Source organism: Rhinolophus ferrumequinum, chromosome 21 (genome assembly GCF_004115265.2).
Source record: "Rhinolophus ferrumequinum isolate MPI-CBG mRhiFer1 chromosome 21, mRhiFer1_v1.p, whole genome shotgun sequence".
NCBI lineage: Eukaryota > Metazoa > Chordata > Mammalia > Chiroptera > Rhinolophidae > Rhinolophus > Rhinolophus ferrumequinum.
In genome coordinates this window covers 33,610,530-33,634,427 of record NC_046304.1, presented here as the reverse complement: position 1 = coordinate 33,634,427, position 23,898 = coordinate 33,610,530, and the positions used below count along the sequence as shown (strand labels likewise).

Genomic DNA, 23,898 nt, shown 5'->3' with positions numbered 1-23,898 from the left:
CAACGAAGGGGTTAAATCTCAACAACCTGATGAATTCTGGGGGTTTCCTGCCTCGATTTCAGAAATTAAAACAACCGGGAAGGGAAATTTTGCCCAAGGTAAAGATGAGAAGAGTTAACTTCAACTGTCAGGCTTCTGCCCCAAACAATAATGGCTACTCACGTCCACAAAGGGTGCCATTCCCCTAACTAGAAATGGCTGGCCCCCGTTTCTACTTTGTGCCCAATTCCAGCATGGCGCTCACTAGCCTCACCAGAAGGAGCGAACTTCCCAGCACCCATCTGGCCCGTAACGTCAGGTGACGTGAGCCTCAGCCGGAAGTGAAGGAAAAAGCGCCTCAGCCCGCGGCGCCTGCGCAGAAAGCTCTAGACGCTGTGAAGCAGGAGGCACTTGGGATCGTCCGCAGGATTGGGCCTGCTACCGTGGCCGCCACGGAGCCCGCCGGAGCCACCGTTCCTACTGCTGCTGCCGCCGCTGCCCGAATCGGAACCGTCGGGCCGCAGCCGCCGGCAATGCCGCGAAGGAAGGTAAGAACGGGACAGGAGGGATGGCGGGTTTCTAAGGACAGTCGACTGGGCAACGTGACGCAGTTGGCCACGCCTCACACTCCTTGGGTTCCAACTTCCCGCTCCCCGGAACCTAGCTTGGCAACCCTCTCTTCTGTCCATACCCAACAGAAAAATGTGGGCCCGACCCTGGCCTCGGCCTGTGCTTGCAACTATTCCCGCCCTCTGCTTGCCTGGCTCGGAGGCGTTCTTCTCGTTAATTGGTCGCTGAAACGTCTAGAAGCATATTGATTGGCTGATGACACCGCCCATTTGGGCCCAACGGTCACCTCCCCGCGTGCGGGGGCGGTGTCTGGGCCAGGCTGTTCGACTTTCAGACTGGCTGTAGAGAGCGATCTCTCCTCTCTTGATTGGCTGGGCTTGGCAGTCTGTCCCGTGGGGGCGCGGTTTAGCGGGACCACTATTGGATGGCACGAATCCACGCCCTTCTGGCTGCTGATGCTGATAGGTGGAGAGGCGGAGTTTGGGAGCATTCTTTTTTTTTTTTCCGGGCGGGGGGCATAACAAAGCAGAAGAGTGGGTGGCAAAGAACCAGCGCCCACTCCCAAGGGATCCCACTCTGTCCTATTGCATCTAAGCCGTAATTTTTGCTTATTTGCTTAGTTGGACAGGCCCTAGAAAATGCAGTTAGTAAATTCAGAAACTTATACCGGACTTATGAGATCTCTTTGGGACACCCCCATCTCTTTGCCGCTGAACAAACAGGCCTACTGGAGTGTCCCAAGCCACTCATTTAGGCGGTGGCAGAGCCAGCACTGCAGAACAGATTCAATTCAGCAAATGTTTATTGACTACTTGCAGTGTTCTGGTTGCTGGGGGTTCAGAAATTAATTAGACATGATCCCTGGCTTAAGGAAATCACAGTCTGATGGGGGAAAACAAGATCCAGTAAATTCTCTACTTAGAAGTATATGTACAAAGAGTTAGGGGAGGGAAGTGAGGGAGTAAGTCAGTCTGCTCTGGAGTAAGATGGGAAGTAGATTGGTGGAAGCTGAAGAGAAGAGCTGAGTTCCAGGATGGAGCCAGGAAGGGATGGTCAGAGATAATCAGGGATTCAAGTATCTGGGTAATTGGACTAGATGACCTTTAACCCCCCCCTTCTTCCTCTGGATGTTCTGTGATGTCCATTCATTTCTGGGCAGATTACCCTTGAACTATTTGGAAAGCTGGGTAGTATTCTTGCTCATTTCTGCAGAAATATTTATTTTCACAGAGGCTTTCAAATAAAATATATTTTTTAATGTCTTCTAAAATGACCTACATTGCTAGGTGGTGCTTATGTTAAGGCTCACCAAATGCAGGAATAGTATTGGTGCCTTGCTTGGAATAGGTCCACAGTCCCCCCCCCCCCCCCCCCCCCCCGCAAATACAAAGAACTCTTGAAAATGGAAGTTTTTTTGTAACTTATTTGGTGGCAAAACCTGTCCTAAACTGTCCGGAGGCTACTTATATTTTTTGTGGGTCTCCTTGGTAGTGTGATTATATATTTTCCTGCAGGAATACTAATGTGTTTAATTATGGGCTGTTATTTGCAGGATATATGCAAAGTATTGTCTTTCCAAAAATCTAAAAAATAATGAAATTCTAAATAAAGTCCTAAGGTTTTTGAATAAAGAATAGGAGACTTGTAATCTGAAGCTCTGTATTGTTTTTTTTAGCAAATAAGCTTTCCTTTCTGGTTTAGTGTTAACGCTCAATTGATAAAAACTGTGCTTATGGCTAATCATGCCTAAGGAAGCTAAAAATCCTCTTTCTGAATGCCTACAAGTCTTTGTGTACAAGCTGCCTTTTTTGTTTTTATTTTTGTAAGCACCTTTGGCACTCGTGGAGAAACTTCAAATATAGATAACATAAGAAAGAAGAATTTTATTCTTTTTATGCTTAAGTTCTTTTGGGATCAGAGTTGTGACCATGATATTTTGAATCAGTGTATATGGCTTTTTAAAATGTGATGACTGTTCATGGAGACTTTGAACCAGAGCTACCCTAAAGTTAAATGGGGTCTAACATTTTTCTCAGTACCTTGGACTTTCTGTAAGTCCATAGTTATGGCAGCCATACCTTTTTGAATTGGGTACATTTGTTTCCAGTTTGTAATACTGACCTCCAAATAGACTTGTTTTAGAATTAAATTTGTCTTAATACAGCAAGAGTTAATTCTCCTTCATTTATTTAATAAAGGTACGTTATTTCTAGGTTGTTCCACTTAAATGCTCTAAATAACAGGAAGTTGGCTGTGGAATCCTTTTTTAGGTTTGAAGTTGGTGTTTTTGGCATCACAGTTCGTTTTATTTCCAGTGTTAATATAAACCCACAGAGTAAATGCTTCTGTGCTAATGTCTGGATCTATGGTGTTACAGAGGAATGCAGGCAGTAGTTCAGATGGAACCGAAGATTCCGATTTTTCTACAGATCTCGAGCACACAGACAGTTCAGAGAGTGATGGCACATCCCGGCGATCTGCCCGCGTCACCCGCTCCTCAGCCCGGCTGAGCCAGAGTTCTCAAGGTAAAGGCTTCCTTCTTACTGACTATGTCTCACAACTCACTGACTGGTCATCATATTGTGCTGGTTAATGTGGAAACTGGTCCCTTGGCTTGATGTAGTGACAGAATCTGGTAAAATGCAAAGGAAATGACTGCAGAAGTGTCAGGTCTTTAAAAATGGTCCCGTTGGGGTTGCTGTCCATTTTGTAGACCCAAAGGAACTATGTCTGGTATAATGGATGTATGATACATTGTATGTCTGTCTTGAGTCATTTAATTTTTTTTTTTTAGATGTTATCTTTTCCTTTTGTTAGAATGGTTTAGACTTAGGGACTTAAAGTAGTCCCTTGAACTCATTATTGGAGGGGGCCCAGTACTTGTAAAACCAAATGTTTAAGGCTGTAATATAGTCAGATACGCAATTAATAGGTATAAATAGTTGACCTAGTTATTAGTTGTAAGTGCCCAGGATTTTGCTTTGGTAGTAAACAATAGAGAATCTCGGTGTTGGAAGGTTCTCTAGTGCAAGTAGCCATCTGGGCTTAGATTTGCAGGGTACCCCTGACCCTGCCTGGCTCTGTTCTGGATTCTCATAAGGAGGAAAGAAGGTTGCAGTTAATATAGAAAGCTGATCATCAATAGATGATAATAGATTAAGGGCGGGGGAACGTGATATACTTTGAGCACTTAAATAGTGCTGATTTGGTTACTGCTATGTGAGCATGTTGCAAGATGAGAGAAAAAAAGCTTTATTTTGAATTTAACATTTCATCTAAAGTATAACTGTTGTCTCTTGCTTTCTTAATTTAAGTTTTGTTTTTAGCACAATGAGAATATTGATAAATGGTACTATAATTCAGGTACTATACTAGGAACTGGAATGCCATGAGAGAAAAATCAGTTTCTGCCCTCAAGGAGCTCACAGTTTAGTGAGAGATACATAAACTCATCATTGTAATGCATTGTGGTAAGGGCTCTGAGAGTGGTTTGCGTAGAGTACTGTGAAAGCCCAGATATGGGGCAGCCAAACTAGGGCAGGATTCCCAGATGGAAATCTTAAAGGATCTAGTAGGAATTTACAAGTTGAAAGATGGGAAAGTGTTATTATAGGCAGAAGGAACAGTATACGAATATTCAAGAGAAAGGGCATAAAGTTGTTAGAAAGTGTAGTTGGCCATGCCCTGAACACCAAAGTTTTAAATATTCAAAACAGCTAGGAAATAACATGAGCTCTGGGTCTCTTTCTAGTTATTATGCTTCATGACCATGGAGTCGCACAGTTGCTAAGGACACCATTCACAATGTAGTCTGTGTAAGGTGGTCCCTCTAAAGCAAAATACTGGAAACGGAGCCCCCTGGAGGTGTGCAAACTGATAACCTAGCTGTGTGCTAACTTTTACACAAGTTTGAGAATTTCCTTTTTTCCCTTGTTTAAAATATACTTTAATTTCAGCTTTGAATTTCCTTTGTTCCTTTTTTAGGCATCATCAGCTAGTAGATGTAAAAAAGCTGCTGGGTGCTTCAGAATAGGTTTTGCCATCCAAGAGAATTTTAAAAGCTGTGCTCTTGCCTTACCCGTTATGAATCTATTATGATTTTGTTTCAGGGAATCAGAGGGTAATCAGGAAGGAAAAAAGAGATCCCTAAAGGAAAGAAATATTTGTATATTGTTATACCCTTAGTAATAGGAGATCTCTTTTGTGATGGGGTAAGAGTAAGGGAAGAAAGAGGATGGAGCTGATATTTATAAAGTACTAGATCTACGACCAGGCATCACGTTAAGTGCTTTACATGACCTACCTCGCTTATTCCTTGTGACGAATACAAACATGAGAAATGTGCTACTAGTATCTTCCCCTTTCTATAGATCAGGAAACAGGCTTGGAGAGATTAACTTGCCCAAGATGCCACAGCTAGTTGGTATGGTGGAGTGAAACTGAATCTTGTTCAGCCTTGATTCCAGAACATAAACTATATTCCACATGATATTGCATCTCTATACCTGTTCTAGGCTCTTTTGTTTATATTTCACTTAAGAAAATAGATATTTTAAAGATTTGTTGGATTTTGTAAAATATGAAGAGGGCCTACATGGTACTAAATCATATGGGTGGAAAATAAAACAGATTTCCTTCTTTTTTCTTTAATTATTTTATTATCTTTTAAAATTGGGAGCAGATTCCAGTCCTGTTAGAAATTTACAGTCTTTTGGCACTGAGGAGCCTGCTTATTCTACAAGGAGAGTGACCCGAAGTCAGCAGCAGCCTACCCCTGTGACTCCGAAAAAATACCCGCTGCGGCAGACTCGTTCGTCTGGCTCAGAAACTGAACAAGTGGTTGACTTTTCAGATAGAGGTGAGTGGGTATGATATGATTTGGACCCATTACAGAGAAGCTCTGGTCAATTTCTTCTTAAGGAAGTCTTGGGGCCACTGCAAATAAATGCCTGATACTGACAAAATTTCAGCTAGGTGAATGCTGTTTGCCTGATTCCTTTCTTACGTCTTGATGAGGACAGTTTGGTATTAGAGTATTCTTGACATCCAGAGTAGCTGGATGTATTAGACCTGCAGTAAGCAAAAAAGACTGGGTACCTCTTATCCACAAATGAAGAAGGCTTAGACTAGATTTTCTTATAGCCATGCTTATCAGTCCATTGACCTGTGAATTTCTGAAAAGAGGCGTCCTTCAGCAATGAGGAATGGTAAGCTATTGAGATTGTAATTCACCAGCCCAAATCAGGGGCCTTTGAGCAGAGGTCACAGACTGATGAGCTTCTAGCCTGCCAACGTGGTTGGTTGGTTTACTTGCATGGTATTTACATTAACAAAAAATAAATTTTTTTGTTGCTAATATTTGACAATACAGAGATTTCATATAAAAACTTTGGTTACTAGTTTTTTCCCAGAAAAAAATGGAAAGCTCTTGGAACATTAGGTGGCCACTCACCCACAAATAATTGGCTGAAACTGTCCTTTGAGATGGACAGTCAGCATCTATTTGGCCTTGCTTAGTTCCTTGCTTAGTCTGGAATTATTAGAGACCCAATAGCTAACTCAAGAGTCAAGTCTGTTTAGACTCACAGCAAGTCTGTTTAGTGTCATCTAGAAAGAACCATTTTCATTTGTCTTCCATCCTGTGTGTCTCCTGGAAGGAGAGTAGGATGGCAATGTTTTTAAAAATTTGTTTCCATCCAGTTTTGATTACCCATGATTGGCGACTTAGGAGAAACACACATAAGTGAAATGTATTAGGTAAACCCCAAATTTAATTTTAGTCAGTATTTGAAGTTGCACAAAAGGAACAATGTTCATTTTTCTTTTTTATTTAGCAGACAAATGGCTAAAAGCTACTGGTTAAATATAGAAAGAGGATCTGGGAAGCCAATAAACTTCTGAAGAGTAAACCTCTAAAGTAAATGAACCCCATTTACAAGTTCTACCAATTGCTTTTACTTTAGAAACTAAAAATACAGCTGATCATGATGAGTCTCCACCTCGAACTCCAACTGGAAATGCACCTTCTTCTGAGTCTGATATAGACATCTCCAGCCCTAATGTGTCTCATGATGAGAGCATTGCCAAGGACATGTCCCTGAAGGACTCAGGCAGCGATCTTTCTCATCGTCCCAAGCGCCGTCGCTTCCATGAAAGCTACAATTTTAATATGAAGTGTCCTACACCAGGCTGTAACTCTCTAGGTGAGTGCCCCAGCTTTATGACATCCTGTGTTCTGTGGTTCTCTCTCCTTCTGGAATTAGGATCACCCAGAAATGTCTAGTGTTCTATTGCGAGCCAGCTTCTTAGGCTCTTCAGTGATCACACGCTCGAGTAATAATGGCCCACTTGAATAGCAGCATTTCTGTTTCTTGGCCTGTTGTCCATAATAATAGATCTGGTTGCAAGGAAATTAAGTGTGATACACCATTTAGTTTACTGAGAGCTTTTCCCAGTGAAAAATTCTTTTTTTCCAGCCAAAATGAAACAAGACCAGTTATCTCCAAATATTAGGTTGGTGTAAAAGTGATTGCAGTTTTTGCAATTATTTTTAACCTTTAAACTGCAATTACTTTTGCACCAGCCTACTGTATGGTGCATAGTTCAAGCTTACTGAGGATTAAAGGTGCAGAAGAGTTGTATGCTTATAGCTATTAAGGAAATGAGAGAAACAGATTGCATGCTTATCAAGAGGCAGTGAAGCTAAAAGAGTACAGATGAGACCCTGGCCTTTTGTGACTTCAGTCGTTTTAGGTTCTGTGGCTTTGTATCCTTAGTATTAATTAGATAAATACTTCTTAGATGAATGAGTATTTCATTGTTTTTTTAGGACAAACTTTTACCCCTTACTGAGGGATTCTTGTAATGGTTTAAACCTTAATTGTGCTCCCTAGATGAGTTTAGGTGCAAATGTTGGGCTTAAGCTTTTGTCTGGAGTTGGAAGGCGCTGATTGGGAGATACGGGGCCTTTCACTAGTGGGTCTACACCTCAATGTGGCCACAATTCAGAAAAAGTAGAATACAGTAAGTTGCTGCTTTGCAGACCATCAGTACATTTTCCCTAGTGTTTTATTGATTGGAGCTTTTTGCTAGTCATAGCAGCAGTTTCTCAAATAAATTCAGTCCATCAAAATGCATAAAATAGAGCAGAAATTCCTCTGAATGCCATACCAGTTGTTACTCAAGATAATTGTTTGAGGCTTGTCAGTTTCCAGTTTCCTTGGGATAAATAATGAAAAACTAAGACCAGACAACATATAAACACTAGTACGAGAAAGAGCTAATGTGCTTTAAGAGGGTAAGAGGACTACTTGCCACACAGCAAGGAAAGGAACTTTCCTGATCTCTGCTAGTCACTGTTTATGCATCCCAAAATTGTTACTTTCATTTTATGTACTATGTTTAATCAGTTACTCAGTAAATACTCACTGAATGTTTGCCATGTGCCAGATACTATTTTAAGTTTTGGAAATGTAATTGTGATTACGTCAAAGTCCCTGCTGTCATGGAGCTTATAGTCTTAGCTGGGGAAGGCAAACCAGATAGATACATAACACATCAACTAGAGATATATGCTATGAAGGAAAGTAAAGTAAGGAGTGCAAAGAGGGTATATCCCTGTGTATGCACACATACACAAACAAACATATGGTAGGTGAGGGAAAGCCTCTTTGGTACAGTGGCATTTGAGCAGAAACCTGAAAGAAGTGAGAGAGGGAGCCATTTGAGTGTCTGGGCGATAAAGGATACGTATTATGGGTAGGAGGGAACAGGAAGTGTAAAGGGTCTGGGGCAAGAGAATGCTTAAGCAGTTTGAGGCACCGTTTGGGGCCAATATGTCTGGGGCAGAGTGACCAAAATGGAGAGAAGGCGATGAGGTCAGAGTAGGGGCCTGATTGTGTGTTATTTATGCCCAGGACTTAGCCCCTTTAATGAGGTAGGCGAGATGGTAAATATAAATCTGTTGCATCAGAGGAACGTTTACTTTGAATTTTGGTTTTAATGTATGGGCAGAGTTTGAAAAGTATGAACATGAGTTTCCAGAATTATTCTTGATCCTGTTCCACTCATTATTTTAGGCAAAACAATGTCACTAACTTTTTTACAAAAATAATTATGGTATAAAAGTATTATGTGCTTGTGAAAAATGAAAACCCCACAGAAGGGCTTGAAGAGCGTAAGTAAAAAGTTCTTCACTCATATTCCCAGAGCAATGCTCCAGATATAAAACTACTGCTGGTAGTTTTCTTAATGAATGTTTCTAGTAAGTTTCTGTACATACATAAGCACACATGTATATGTACATATATTTCTTTTTTGTTATGATTCATAATGAGGAAAATAACAATTTTGGCTTGACATCTTGGGTATTTTACATTATTAGCACTTAGAGGTCCATCTGTTTAAAGGATACCGAGAATACCATTATATTGATAGTCCCTGAATTATTTTAAATTGTCCCATATTGATTGATATTTAGACTACTCATTTGTAGCTATTTTGAACAATACTGTAATCGATAGCCTTGTATGTATGTATTTTAGTGTCTTTCTAGAATCACTGATTGATAAATTCATAGCAGTGGAATTGTTGTGTCAATAGAGCATCTATCTTTTTTTTTTTTTTTTTAAGATTTTATTGGGGAAGGGGAACAGGACTTTATTGGGGAACAGTGTGTACTTTCAGGACTTTTTTCCAAGTCAAATTGTTGTCCTTTCAGTCTTAGTTGTGGAGGGCGCAGCTCAGCTCCAGGTCCAATTGCCTTTGCTAGTTGCAGGGGGCGGAGCCCACCATCCCTTGCGGGACTCGAGGGAATGAACTGGCAACCTTGTGGTTGAGAGCCCACTGGCCCATGTGGGAATTGAACCGGCAGCCTTGGGAGTTAGGAGCACGGAGCTCCAACCGCCTGAGCCACCGGGCCGTCCCCATCTATCATTTTTTAAACTTTTTATATAGACACATTAGAATGGTTTTAGTTTACATGTTATAAAATAAGACATGACTTGAATAATTTACTCAAGTTATAGATGCCTAATACCTAAATAGGCTTGCTGTAGCAGTGACACTTTACATTTTATACGTGGTGTTTGATCATTGAGGGTGGTTTTTTGTGTCCAAGATAAATTGTATGGATTTCTAAATTTATATTTTTAATAATACAATCCCAGAGAACTGGCAAGCTGTATATCATATTAATTCTCCTCTCCCCCAGAACTTGGACTAGTTTTGCCCTTTAAAGCTTATTATATCAATCTTGTTGTGTAATTTTTTAAATCCCTGTGTCTTTTTTACCCCAAATTAAATGTCTTTTTTCCGTGAAACAAAGGTGAAAATGTTTGTAGACTTGCACTTTAGCCACTTTATCTTATCTCATTAGCATTGTCTCACCATCCTTCTCAATCTTAGGTGTTTTATAAACCTTTTGGTTGAAGAGACTTTAAAAAAAAAATAATGTTCAATTCCTTGTGTGATATAACCTCATAAAAAATAGAAAAATGAAGAGATACACTTTAGATCAAATGAGTGTTTCTGTATTGTTATTCCTAACATTTTCCCCTTAAGAGGGCCTTGTGCAAACGACCTGTTTAAAAGTTTGTTTAGGGGCCGGCACGGTGGCTCAGGCGGTTGGAGCTCCCTGCTCCTAACTCCGAAGGCTGCCGGTTCGATTCCCACATGGGCCAGTGGGCTCTCAACCACAAGGTTGCCAGTTCAACTCCTCGAGTCCCGCAAGGGATGGTGGGCTCCACCCCCTGCAACTAAGATTGAACAGGGCACCTTGAGCTGAGCTGCGCCCTCCACAACTAAGATTGAAAGGACAACTTGGAAAAAATCCTGGAAAAATACACTGTTCCCCAATAAAGTCTTGTTCCCCTTCCCCAATAAAATCTAATAAATAAATAAATAAATAAAAGTTTGTTTATAGAAGAAGCCTAAATCTTTAAACAAAACCAGCCCCCCACCAAAAAATGAATATGTTTCATCTGGTCCAAAATTATCGAAATATATTTACTTATGTGTTGGAAAAGGCCATTTCCTTCTTCATTTCTCATAAGTTTCTATTGATTATTGAAAGAAGTTCAATTCAGATTGGATAGGATTGCATAATAGAAAAGAAAGTACACTTGTTATACATACGACTTGATCTATTTAGCATAGGAAAGTTAAATTTCACCAAAAGAGAATATTCTTTTTGGGGAGGGGAGGGGGATAGGACTTTATTTGGAAACAGTGTGTACTTCCAGGACTTTTTTCCAAGTCAAGTTGCAGCTCAGCTCCAGTTCCAGTTGCCATTGTTATTTGCAGGGGGCGCAGCCCACCATCCCTTGCGGGAGTCGAGGAGTCGAACTGGCAACCTTGTGGTTGAGAGCCCACTGGCCCATGTGGGAATCGAACCCGCAGCCTTCGGCGTTAGGAGCATGGAGTTCCAACTGCCTGAGCCACCAGGCCGGCCCAAGAGAATATTCTTGATTGTAATTTTGTGCCTTTATTATAAATGTATGGCTTTATGACATTTTGTAAGTTGAGAACTACATCATCAGAGCAGAAGGAACTATAGTTTATTTTGAACATAGCAAGTATGTTCAAATATTGCCAGATCCAACCTATGGAAGAAAAGAATTTATTGTGGCCACAAGTTACGGCTCCACCTTTGATGGATTCAGTCTGTCTGATTCAATCTGTTTGATCAGACATATTTGATAAAAATGATACAGCAAAAAAACGGGTTTGTTGTGGAGAATATCATTTTCTAAACTTAAATCTTCTGTCTTGAAATTAAGTTTTCTTCTCCTTCAACAGGACACCTTACAGGAAAACATGAAAGACATTTCTCCATCTCAGGATGCCCACTCTATCATAACCTCTCAGCTGACGAATGCAAGGTAATTGTGTTCTCATTCATTCAACATATACTTACCGAGCACTTACCATTTGCCCGGCACTTGGCTAAACAATAGGGATCCAGTGGGCAAGGTCCTTGCTTTGGAATTCCAGTGGAGGAAACATCATTAAAAAATAACTTTTTAAAAAAAATAGACAGGTAAAAGAATTAATTATAATATATAATAAGTGCTTTGGAAGAACTTAACAAGGAGATTATCTATAGAATATTTGGAACATCACCCTGTACTACATTATTTTTCATTGAAAATTACCTTCAAAAGACTGCTAGGGACCTTTTCCACCTTTAAGGACTTAATTTGCGTAAATATGTGGTCTCAATATTTATGCATTAGGTTCTCTTCTTATAAATGTATGAAGACATTTGCTTCAAAAAAGTTTTCCATAATTTTTTTCTCTTTCTCGATCTACTTCTACGGGATACTATTCCTTTTTGTTACTCTCAATCACACCTACTCTTGGCTATTTCTTTTTTTTTTTTTTTCAATTAAAGTTTATTAGGGAGACAATTGTTAGTAAAGTTACATAGGTTTCAGGTGTACAGTTCTGTAATACATCATCTATATGTCACATCTCTTGGCTATTTCTTGTTTTAAATTCTTGAAAAATGTACTCCTAAATAACCTTTGGGATTTTGGAATAATGGAATTAGGAGTAGAGCCTAAGATCCTATTTTGTATGTTTCTGTGTGGGTTGCTGCTACCAAGGATGGAAACAAAAAAACTAATTTGGGGAAGCCAGAGTTGAAAATGTTATTAATTGAATGGACTGCTTGGGTAGTAGCTGGTTAGACCAAAGTATTGCTTTTGTAGTTGTTTTGTAAAGGAGCCCAGGTTTATTTCTGTCTGAAGCAGTTTCATCCTGAGAAAAATTAGATTCCCCAGCTAACATTACTTCTCCCTGATTTAGAAATGTTTTCTCCTATGTACAAGTCAACCACAGGATGGGCTGTTTCTTTATGTGTTTCAGCACAGTAGTATACTTTCAATGCTTATATGGAAGGTTGAGGACACTTAGTCTTACTTTCTTCATCCCAGGTCTCTTGTACAAGCAAGGCAGTTTCTTGTGCCCTGTGTAAGAGTAAGGGCTAGGTCTTCTTACTATCTTCCCATTAGATCAAAACAGGTCCAGCTCTGCCAACATCTGCATCAACGCTGACAAGCTATTAGGTGCTTCTTTCTCTGCAAATAACTGTTCTGGGTGATCCCTACCACTTATCTCTAAATAGGATGATCTGCTATCGTCAATGGTTTTACATGAAAGTCTTCCTAAAGTGTAACTTTTAAATTTGTTGGCTTGGAGCAATATGAACATGTTACCTTAAGCAATTTATTTTTAAAAAAGCAAAATTTCAGTTTGGGGAAGAAAATTCTGAAAAAAGGAAAGCATTTCCTGAATTTTTCTTCTTTTGTGCTCTTTCTTCACAAGGGGAATAGGGTTTAGGGTTCAGCATAATCAATCTTTATGACTGGAACATATGCGTGGAGGACAGGAGAATTTCTGAAAGATGCATCTTTTTACATTTAAAATCCCAAGTGGAAAGATTAGACTAATTCCTCACATTTATTAAAAGTTCTAAAGTTTGTAAAGTACTTGCAGATACATGATTACTCCGAGTTTCCTGGTAAATCTATTGCCGTCAGGGATGTGACCATTTTTATTCAGTCCTAGTTTTCTGACTACATGTGCCAAACACTGTTAAAAGCAGCTGAGGATTCTGTAAATGAGATGAAAGGCTACTGTATTCATGGAGTATGTACATTCTTATGGGGGGAGGCAAAATAACACAAATTAGGAAAAAAGAATTTCACGTAGTGATAAATATGAGAAACAAAAAGACTAAAAGATACAGAGTGACTGTTTGGTGGGTACCGGGGATACGGCACTGCTTTTGCTTGGGTCGTTAAGGAAGACTTTCCTGAGGTGTTGGCATTTGATCTGACTCATGGCTGACAACAAAGAGGCAGTTGTGTCAAAATCTAGGAGAGATCTAAGAAGGATCGCAGGCGCAAAGGCTATGAGATGGGGATCAACTGTTGGGTTTGAGGAGCCGAAAGTGGCCAGTGTGGCTGGATCATGGTGAGAAATGAGGACGGATCCAGATGAAGAAGGACCTGCAGGCCATGGCACAGGAGTATGTTTGTGTTCTGACGGCGTGGGAAGCACCTGGAGGGCGTCAGCAGAGGTGTGATGTAATTTCGTAAATCCTTTTAAAATCACAGCTTGCTAGTGTGTGGAGAGTGGACTGGACCGGGCAGGAGTGGATTCAGGGTAGACTAGTTAGTTGGAAGGCTGTTCTGAAGTTCAGTCAGTAGATGGTGGCCTGGACTAGTGGAGATCATAAGAACTGGTCGGATTCAGAATATATTTTGGAGGGGAGCTGCCTAATAGACTTGCTGATAGATTCAATGTGTGTGAGAAGAAGAGAGGCATCAAGCATGACCTTCAAGTTTGTGACCTGATCACTTGTTTAGAAAGTGTTGCTCTTTATAAATGTGGGGAAGATTTGGGGTGGAGCAGACCTGTGGGAGAATGTCAGTGTTCTGTTTTGACCATGCTGAGTTTTAATGTTGAAGTTGAATAGGCGGTTGGATATGAGTCCTCAATTCCCAGGAGATGAAAACTAACTTGGTTTGTCGAAGGTCACATAACTTCAAAGTTAAGTTTCCCTATAGACTTGACCCCAGGTATCTGACGTTTTCTTTGTACTTCTTCACTTTCTTCTGGTACCTCTCACGCTGTTTCTTATTCATTGTACAGTGGAAAGAATCCAGGCTCAGAGTCATCAGACTTAATTAAAATCTTCACTTGACCACAATTTAGCTGCAATTATTTCACTTCTCTGATTCTCAGCTAATGGCTGAGAAAACAGAATATGAAGCTTGTCTTAATCTGTATCTTACAGATTTTGTGACAATGTGAAGACCCTTTGAAAGTCAAAGTACCACGTGAATTCAGGGGATTTACTCTTGTACTCTTATGCTCTAAGTAAACGTTAGTCTTAGAAGCAGGTGGATTTATTGACGTTGTTGATGGTTGCAGGTGAGAGCACAGAGCCGGGATAAGCAGATAGAAGAGAGGATGCTGTCCCACAGGCAAGATGACAACAACAGGCACGCAACCAGGCACCAGGTACGGGCCTTGTTAAAGCTCTGGCCGCTCAGTTTGAGAGCCAAGTCTTGGATCTCCTGCCCCGTGACTGTCTTTAGGTATATCCCTGCCTCTTATTTTCTATGGTATGTCTAAATAACTGGTCTTTAGAAACTCAGAACCATATTTGATTTCCAAATAGTACATTTTTATGAAACAAACACTTCTACCTCATAAATGAAGGAACCATGCTATCTATAATAATAATCGTAATAATAATAATAGTAATAATAAAAGAGAATCCTGATTATTTGAAAGATTGCACTTGTTGTTCTATTTCCTCATTTTGCATCTGTTTTTTAACCCATTGCAATTTCAGACCCCTCTGCTGGCATGTTTCCAAGGTCACTAGTGACTTTTCCTTGGCGTTTGACATTTGTTAATTTTGTCATTTTCCTTCTTCCTTCTCTCTTCCCTTGAATTCCAAGGTGCTGCTTTGCCCTAATCCTTGTGCCTCTCTGAACATCCATACCCGTTGATTACGCTTAATTCTTTGTTCTTCCCTGAATGCCTTTGGTCTTTTGCTGTTTTTCTGCCTCGAACTCTGTACCTACACCAAGAAGAAATTGTGTATATTCTTCAAGGCCTTGTGCAGCTCTGAGCTGTTGTAGGAATTCTTCCCCCAAATTCTCCTACCATTAATGATTTCTTCTTCATGCATTCCCGTTGTGATGTTCTCAGAATGTCAGCTTAGCCCTTGTCACATATTATACAGACATAGCTCATCATATGGATGTCTGTTTTTATGGTTAGCTTATAGGTGGATAGCAGAGGAAGCATAGTGATGAGGGAGAAATTTGACTTTGGAGCCAGATAGATCTGGATTTGAATACTTTGATTCTGTTACTCTAGCACTGTGGTGTTGAGCAGGTCAGGTAACTTCCCTAAACTTTTATTTCCGTGTTAATAAAAAGGAGTGAGTAAGACCTACCTGTCATTACCTGATTAGGGTAATCAGCTAAATTATGCGTATTCGGTACCTATCCCCAGTGCTGGACAAGTAATAAACACTCTGTAAGTGTAAGTGGTAGCTACACTTTTCTTCATTGTCTATTTTGGGTTCTGGTCTTACTGTTTTTCAAGTTTTATTCATTTTTGTATTAGTGTTAAAACTTGGAAAACGGTAAGCATTCAATAAATGCTTACTGAATTGAAATGATCTTTATTTTATTCCTATTGCTTTTGTGGAGATTTTCATCCTTAATATATGTTCTGTTTGGGTTTATATTAAAATAAATACATTCCTGACCTCATTAACTAACAGTAAGAGTAGTGCTCTAGGTAATGAGGGAACTCAATTTGGAATTTTTAAATTGCCAATAGTATATTCACAGAGCTGGAACACATCTGGCATCCTCCTCTCCTTATTTATTTGTTGTTATTTTCATTTTGAAACTAATTAGATAATGAGTTTTCCAGCTAGCGTCTCAATTTTCTCCTTTTTCCTTTTAGGCACCAACAGAGAGGCAGCTACGATACAAGGAAAAGGTTGCTGAACTCAGGAAGAAAAGAAATTCTGGGCTGAGCAAAGAACAGAAAGAGAAATACATGGTAAGAAAACGTTAAATGGTTAATTAGCATGAACTCGTGCCATCACATTTGATTCCTTTTGGTTTCTAAGCTTCTGCTTTTCAAATTTGCCATTTGGTATCCTCTATAAGTGTAAGGAGTCTTCTCTGGCAGGTAGAATTTACTATAATTCCCCCAAAACTGTGCTATTAAGAGTGGAAACAGAAGGTCTTCCAAAAACTATTAGAATACTTCCAAAATACTTTTAGAATTTAGATGAAAAAAAAGTTCAATCCTCTAGTTGTTTGTAAACTTTATTTTAGCTTTAAAAGGTTAATTTACCCACTCAGACAAATACCATGATAATGGAGATGTCTGTATAAGGAAAAATATTCAAGCTAAGCTGTCGTCCACTTATTTTAATGGAAAAATAAAATTGCTACATGATAAAAGGTATTAATTTTATTATAGATATCTTTAGGGTATTTTAACTTTTTTCCTAGTTTTAAAAGTAATGCACATTTGTAAACTATAGAACAATTAAGAAAATAATACAGAAATAAACATTAATCCTATTATCTAAAAACAACCAGCTTTTTGGGATATGTCCTTTTAGCTTTTTATATAATACCTATTTACATAATTTGGATATTACTTTAAGTACAGCTTTGAATTCTGTGTTTTTTAATATCTTGAACTAATTTCCTCATTTTGTTAATCCATCAAAAAACTTTTGCATAAAATTTAATTTTTAAGTAAAGATTTATTTTATTATAAACCTATTAAATGCTCACTATTGAAAATACTAAAAAACTGAAGAAAAATTCCAATAAAAGTTACCCTTCAAGATAAAAACCACTGTTAACATTCTTTTGGCGTGTAATCACTCAGTCTTTTTCTAATGCATGTTTTTATTTTTTTATGGAGGTGGAATAGTTACATATTTAGTCATTAGAATGTATTATTAAAAGTATAGTTTGTGAATACTTAGGCAGTCAGCATGGCTTCACTAAAATGAAAGTGTGCCAGTATTTACTTTTTGGTAGTCATCACTGTCTTGCAAATGACCTTATGAATAAATGGAGATGGGCCAGTGTGAGAGAAGTGGTTCGTTGTGGGGTGAATTTGTAGCTCAACATGCACACCAGACTGTATTGGGTTTGTAGAGGAAGGGCTCTAGTGGCTGTAGGGTGCACAGTTATATTCTCTCCGTCTTGTTCAGCGGTTTTTTTCCCTACAAATTGGGTAGAGAGATAATGATACGATAATACCATTTATTGAATACTTATGCTAGGCACTGTGGTTATGTTGCCCCCATAATCTTTGTGGTGAAGGTGGATGTATTTCACCTATTTTTATAGCCAGGAAACAGAGCTTAAGAGATGTAATTTGCCCAGAATCACATAGGTAGAAAGTGTCTGAAGTATGCTACTGAAATTTATCTTACAAACATCTGCTTTCCAGTAGTTTGGGCTAGGTGATTTGGACCCAACCTTCCTGGTAAAAATGCTGGATAGGATTTTCTTTTAAGCTTTAAAAAAAAAAAAAAAGTTCATGAAACTATAAGAAATAAGTAATAGTAGAACCTAGATGTTGGATGATAAAGAGTCCAATTCAAAAAGATATCCATCAGATGGGCCCAGATTAACTGGAAGAAGATTTACTAGGAGTGAAGGTACTGGTGAATGGTGTTTTCATATGTGTGTGAAGTCTGTACTGTTCTTCCTGGGAAGAGCCATCCACGCCACCTAACTACCATGGTCTTCCATTCTCTGGGTGAGAGGTGGAGTCTAGGATAGAGTGGGAAGGGCTAGAATCAGGTTTAAAAGGGGAGTTTCCTTTGTGGAATTTCTTTCCTGTGTAAGGATACTTGGGACTGCCATGGTAAGTTTTGATACTTACTTAAAACTGAGTTATTTTTGTGCTTCTAATTTTCTTGCTCTTTTTCTTGGTTAATATTTAGTAAAATATTTTTCAGAGCCCAGCCTGTTTTTCGTATGCACTTGGGCTGGAGTTCTAAAGTAAGAGCATTACAAACCTTTGGCGGACAGTGTAATGGTGGGTGCAGCAATTCAAGTGAAAGAATTTAGCACAGACTGTTTCGTCGAACTGGTCCTTCCTACCTGCGGATTTTCTTTTCTGTCTGAAATCTGAGACTCTAAGGCTTAGAGCTTTGGTTTTTTGTTTTGTTTTTAAATGGGGGAGTATGCACCAAGGTTCATTCCAGATCTCAGGATTCTAGCAATGTGCAGTGCTTTTAGGTTTGTTATATTTTGTTTATTTGTACTTGTCGTGCGCATTTTCGGAGGGAGAAATGGAAGCCTAGTGTTCTGATCCTTGAGGTGCTCATTTAGAGATAGAAGAATGAAACTCCCTTTTGGAGAGGTGGTAAGAGCATTTCCTTTCCAGATTCACCAGGGTGGGTAGTGGGTGTCTTCTGGCATTAACCTGTTTGATAAGTAGTATGTCTGTGCCAAATCCTGTAGTGCCAGGGGTAATACCTGGCAATAAATAGCTTATGGTTGTGCATCAATTAAAATGCAAAAGATGCTCTTAGCAGAAAGTATCACGTCACGCTCTGGTAATTTTCCTAGGAACACAGGCAGACCTATGGGAACACTCGGGAACCTCTCTTAGAAAACCTGACCAGCGAGTATGACTTGGATCTCTTCCGAAGAGCACAAGCCCGGGCCTCAGAGGATTTGGTGAGTATTAAACCTCCAAGCTGAGGACCGCTTGTGATGGGCGTTTAGAACTGCCAAGAAAACGGATCAGCAGTCAGTTTGATGGGAATTCAGTGTACCTTGCTGCTTGAATAACTTCTTTCCCCTTCCCCCAGTTATCTTTATTTGAGACTGTCTTCCTTCCCATTCATATTTAAAATTACCCTTCCTCCCTTCCTTTGTCCGCTGGAGTTTTCTCTCTCCACCTCAATTCCTGGAAGGACCTGTTTGGTGGGGGGTGGTTAGCTAGGTAAAACAATAGGTGCCCCTTTGTCTCAGTTGGGTAATTTGCAATTCTGAGAACCTCTGGACTGGGAGATATCCCCTGTCGTCCCCAACCCCGAGGAGAACTCCCGTTGCAGGGTGGCCTCGCCCCTTCAAAACAGCTATAAAAGAATTAAAAAGCCAGTGAAGAGGAATAATGGAAAAGGCTATTGTAAGGTGTTTTATAATTAATCTTTGACACAGCCAAGGTTTATATATTAAGATGGTTTTTTCGGTTAGGATTTTTATTTACAATTAGTTAACATTTAGTTTTGATGACCTAGGCAGACTTTTCAACAACTTGAATAAAATTGTGGTGATTGAATTTACCTCTGATTTAATGGAATACATGTATTCAGGGAAACAATCAAGTGCATCACTTCCTTTTTTTTTTCCTTTTTTCCCAACTGTAAGAAATACTTCATTTAAAAATCCTAGAACACACTTGTTAAAAGTTCTATAGGAGGCAGAGTTTGCTAGCTGCCCATGGCTGGGATGGGCTGCCACAGCTGTTTTTCTCCACCCTACTCTGGAACGGCATTTCCTAGGCTAGCCTTTCTCAGTGCTCCACCTGGTAATGCTTAGAGATTATTTCTGTAGCTAACTCATAGCCACAGCCACAGAGTGGAGATAGATACCAAACCTATTTTCTACTTTCTAGACTTTAGACTCCAGAATTGAAGCATTGTCAATGTTTCCAAAATAATTTTTTAAGGAACCTAAGTTGAAGAGCGGGCCACGGCGGGTATGTGTCACGCAGATCCAGACAGCTTTATAAAAGCTTCTGGAAATATGTAGAAAGCACATTCTAGCTAATCTTTTCTCTTTAGTGTTAGACTGTTTTGAAAGGCATGGAGTTTGTATTTGTGGTAGATTGCCTTTTTTATAATTCAGTTTGGTGCAGATTTTACCAGGGACTTGTTCTGATGTTCAAGAGATGAGACCCAAAGTGTGGTAGGGAGCAGAGAAAAGCCACACTCCCTAGTGAGGCCTGTCCTCCGGGCCTTGTAGATAGTAAGTTTTCCGGAGGCCTTCCTGATTATCCAGGGCTGCATGCGCAGCCCTCTTCAGTGCAAGTTTCTCTTAAGTTAGAATCCAAGTACGTCTGATCTTTTTGTTTTCCATAGCCTGGCATCACGGCGTGCACACAAGCTTACAAAACAAAGGTGATTACAGTTGACCCTTGAACAACATGGGTTCTAACTGTGTGGGTCCACTGACATCGGGATGTTTTTCAATAAATACTGGAAATTATTTTCCTAATGATGTTCTTAATAACATTTTCTTTTGTCTAGCTTACTTTATTGTAAGAGTACAATATGTGATACATATAACATAACGAAGTATGTGTTAATCGACTGTTTATATGATCAGTAAGGCTTCCCCTCAACAGAAGGCTATTGGTAGTTAAGATTTTGGGGAGTCAAAAGTTATGCGCAGATTTTCCAAGACTGCCTGGGAGGTTGACATCCCTAACACCCTACCCCTAGTTGTTCAAGGGTCAACTGTCATTTTAATCCTCCTTTGACTTTTGATTTCTTTGCAACAGGAGAAGTTAAGGCTGCAAGGGCAAATCACAGAGGGAAGCAACATGATTAAAACAATTGCTTTTGGTCGCTATGAGCTTGATACTTGGTACCATTCTCCCTATCCTGAAGAATATGCACGGCTGGGACGTCTCTACATGTGTGAATTCTGCTTAAAATACATGAAGAGCCAAACAATACTCCGCCGGCACATGGTAAGTTGTCTAGGATTCCATGGCGGCCATACGCTATAGGATCTTTAGATACTGACATCTATTCAGATGGCATTTCTCTAAGCGTGTCTTGGTGGTTCACAGTAATGGGAGGAAGAAACAGGAAATGGAAAGCGACATTTCAGGGTTGGGGTTCTACAGCCTGTGGCATTGCTGGTGCTGAGTGGTACCAAAAGCAGCTGTTGGCCTTCACCACATCCTATCATACACATCTCTCTCTTTTTCTTGCTGCCTGCTCTTTTTCATTTCTTCCTTGGGATATGAATTACCTCTGTCCACAGGTTTTATGTTTCCCAAACTAGATGAGAATAAATAGACTTCATTAGCTAGGGCAGGGACAACATGACTCACCTTTGTATCCCTAGCAACTACCATAGGCAATACATTGGCAATAAATACGTGTTTAATGAACACTTACGTAAGGGAGGTAAATTATGAAATGAACAGAATGGGTCCTTTGATGCCTTCTCAAGCTGTTTAGTGCTTTTTGGTTTCTGAACATTCTTCTTCCAATAGAGATAAAGACTTGAATCTCGTATTGTTGACAAATATGCGTACTAGATACTTTGCAGCTTTAAGCCATGTTTCTTTCCCGACTTGTAGAATGAAAAGTCTTAAAGGAACTTTCTGCCATGGAGTAGGGATGGGAAAAGGGCAAGGAGCAGAGAGTAGTCTTTCAGACAGCGAAACCTTTCTTTTTTCCTTCGTTCTATAGTAATAACATAATTTGACTCTAAAGCTTTTTAGGGTGTCTCTTCTTCTTTCCCTTTCCATCTTTATTTCTCAGGATTTCTATATGCTGAACATACAACCCAAGCATTTCGTGGTTTCTGTCTTAAACTCTTCTCTCCAGTTTGTTGGTACTGCTTTTTTGTGTTCTCACCTCTGGAGCACACAGTCTGTAGCATTCTGGCCCAAAACCTCTCCTATGAGTTAAGCCCCCCAGACCTGTCAAACTTGACTTGGGATAAGGATAAAATGCTGCAGGGGAGATGATGGGCGAGGGCTGGTGGGGACACTAGGGCACAGGAATAATGGTTATCAGAAAGACAGGTCTCCATGATTGTAGACCACGGAGATAAACTAAAATATGGTTTTGCTATGTGAAAGTCAGACTGGTATTTTTATTGATGTGACCTGCTTACCATTTATGCCCTTTTTCTTCCTTTTTTGTTTCTAGTTATTTAGTGGCACTAACCAATGAAATAGCCAAAAGGGGCAAGAAATGCTAGGTGGAGAAAACAAAGAGTCCGGATAAACCTAAGGGTCAAGTAAACATTCTGAATTGGAGAAGATCCTACTGTATTATATGAGTTGCAAAAAGCGAACTTCAGGAAATAAAAATATTTTAGTCCATACTTCGGATTTCCGTTGCTTCAGCTATAATCACTGAAATGGGCCTTTGGTCATTAGGCCAATAGGTTTGGCTTCTGTTTCTAAGCAAATAGTTGTTGTATTAGTTTGGTTATTGTTGGAAAAGAGCCAGCATGAGTAAAGGGTGGAGATAAGAACAAACTATAGGTGGAGCTTTCTTAAAGCAATTCCAGTTAAATATTTGGATTTACATGTGACAAATTGGGACATGATTCTTGAGTTGACCAAAAGTCACAATAAAATACATATGCTTTTTAAACATATGTAAACCCTTTCAAGAATTCACCTGTTTATAGAAATGGTTGACTGGCTACATTAACTCTGTTTGCAATTAAAGATAAGGAAGAGGGGTACTTTGTGGCCAAGTGATCTCTACCCCAAGCTTTTTGCTGTTCAGCCAGGCTACCTTGCTTTCCTCTCCCCGCCACCCGCTATTGTTTTTTTCTTTTTGCCACACAAGAACTTGCCCCTATTTCCTTATATAACGAAGAGACAGCTAGAGAAGTTACTGGGAAAGGTGAGAGTAAAGTACTCCTACCTTTACTTAGCAACTCTTAAGTTGCTGGAAATTAGCTGCTTAAGAATTTCCTGTTGTTGTAAGGCATCTTATAATAAGCAAGGGTATTTTATCTATCTGGCTTTTACGTAGTAGATGATTTTAATCTTCTGAGTTGAGTCGGTGCCAGAATGTAATCCAGAAAACTTGTTCCAAACTGCTATAAAAATACCATAAATAATATGACAATGATTTAGGAGCCTTTGCTTTACTGAAAACAATCTCTCTGTGTTGCTGCATGTTCTCAAGTGTGTCCAACTATCTGTAATCTCAGCTGACTAAATTTGACCTGTGATTCTTTTTCCCTTTTAAGCAGCAGTTTTGTTGGGAAGGTTTGTTTCCCTGATGTGAATTCCATTCTCTTGCAGGCTAAGTGCGTGTGGAAACACCCACCCGGTGATGAGATATATCGCAAAGGTTCAATATCCGTGTTTGAAGTGGATGGCAAGAAAAACAAGGTAAAAGTAGTCACGGAAGAAAGAAAGGTGTTGTACATTCACAGGTTTCAGAAGGAATTTGTCTCACCTTAAAAGAAGACGGAACTCTTCTATTGACCAAAATATGCAGTTCTGCTTCATTGACAGTAATATGATCTTTAATTTTAGGCCTTCATGTGATAAGCTCAGGAATCACGGGCCCACACCTGAACTCTGTTTCTCTGCTTCCAGATCTACTGCCAAAACCTGTGCCTGTTGGCCAAGCTTTTTCTGGACCACAAGACATTATATTATGATGTGGAGCCCTTCCTGTTCTATGTTATGACTGAAGCAGACAACACTGGCTGTCACCTGATTGGATACTTTTCCAAGGTCAGCAGGATCTGGAGATTAAGAAGCTAATGGACAGAACAGGGTGATTGATGTTGGCAGAGGAGCCTCAGGAAGAGGCAGTACTCGGGGCATTGATGACAGTGCTTTCTTGAAAACAAAGAAAATCTGTATCAAACATTGCTTAATGAAAATGTGCCAGTCTTTATTTAAAAGCTTCTGGTTGATTCATTTCTGGACTTGGGGGTTGGAGCTGCCTATTAATTACTGGCCAGGGCCCTACCTACTAACCCACAAGGCCACATCTTGTAGTGAAGCCAACTCTCTCGGCTTTGCCCTCTATTAGCT

The 23,898-nt window shown here is 39.7% G+C and overlaps 1 protein-coding gene across 2 annotated transcripts in view; it reads left to right on the top strand.

Annotated features, from left to right (window-relative positions):
• Window positions 1–321: 321 nt before the first annotated feature.
• The window catches only part of KAT7 (lysine acetyltransferase 7), a 29,597-nt gene continuing 6,020 nt past the window's right edge, over window positions 322–23,898 (top strand). The window contains exons 1-11 of one of the 2 annotated variants that reach the window (XM_033090716.1): window positions 322–527; window positions 2,927–3,074; window positions 5,231–5,407; window positions 6,513–6,752; window positions 11,347–11,429; window positions 14,491–14,580; window positions 16,051–16,149; window positions 18,702–18,812; window positions 20,644–20,835; window positions 23,152–23,241; window positions 23,452–23,592. In XM_033090716.1, the coding sequence (XP_032946607.1) occupies window positions 513–527; window positions 2,927–3,074; window positions 5,231–5,407; window positions 6,513–6,752; window positions 11,347–11,429; window positions 14,491–14,580; window positions 16,051–16,149; window positions 18,702–18,812; window positions 20,644–20,835; window positions 23,152–23,241; window positions 23,452–23,592 (1,386 nt within the window). In that variant the 5' untranslated portion in view covers window positions 322–512. The remainder of the gene's footprint in view (window positions 528–2,926; window positions 3,075–5,230; window positions 5,408–6,512; window positions 6,753–11,346; window positions 11,430–14,490; window positions 14,581–16,050; window positions 16,150–18,701; window positions 18,813–20,643; window positions 20,836–23,151; window positions 23,242–23,451; window positions 23,593–23,898) is intronic. The other variant, XM_033090718.1, reaches the window with a different exon arrangement.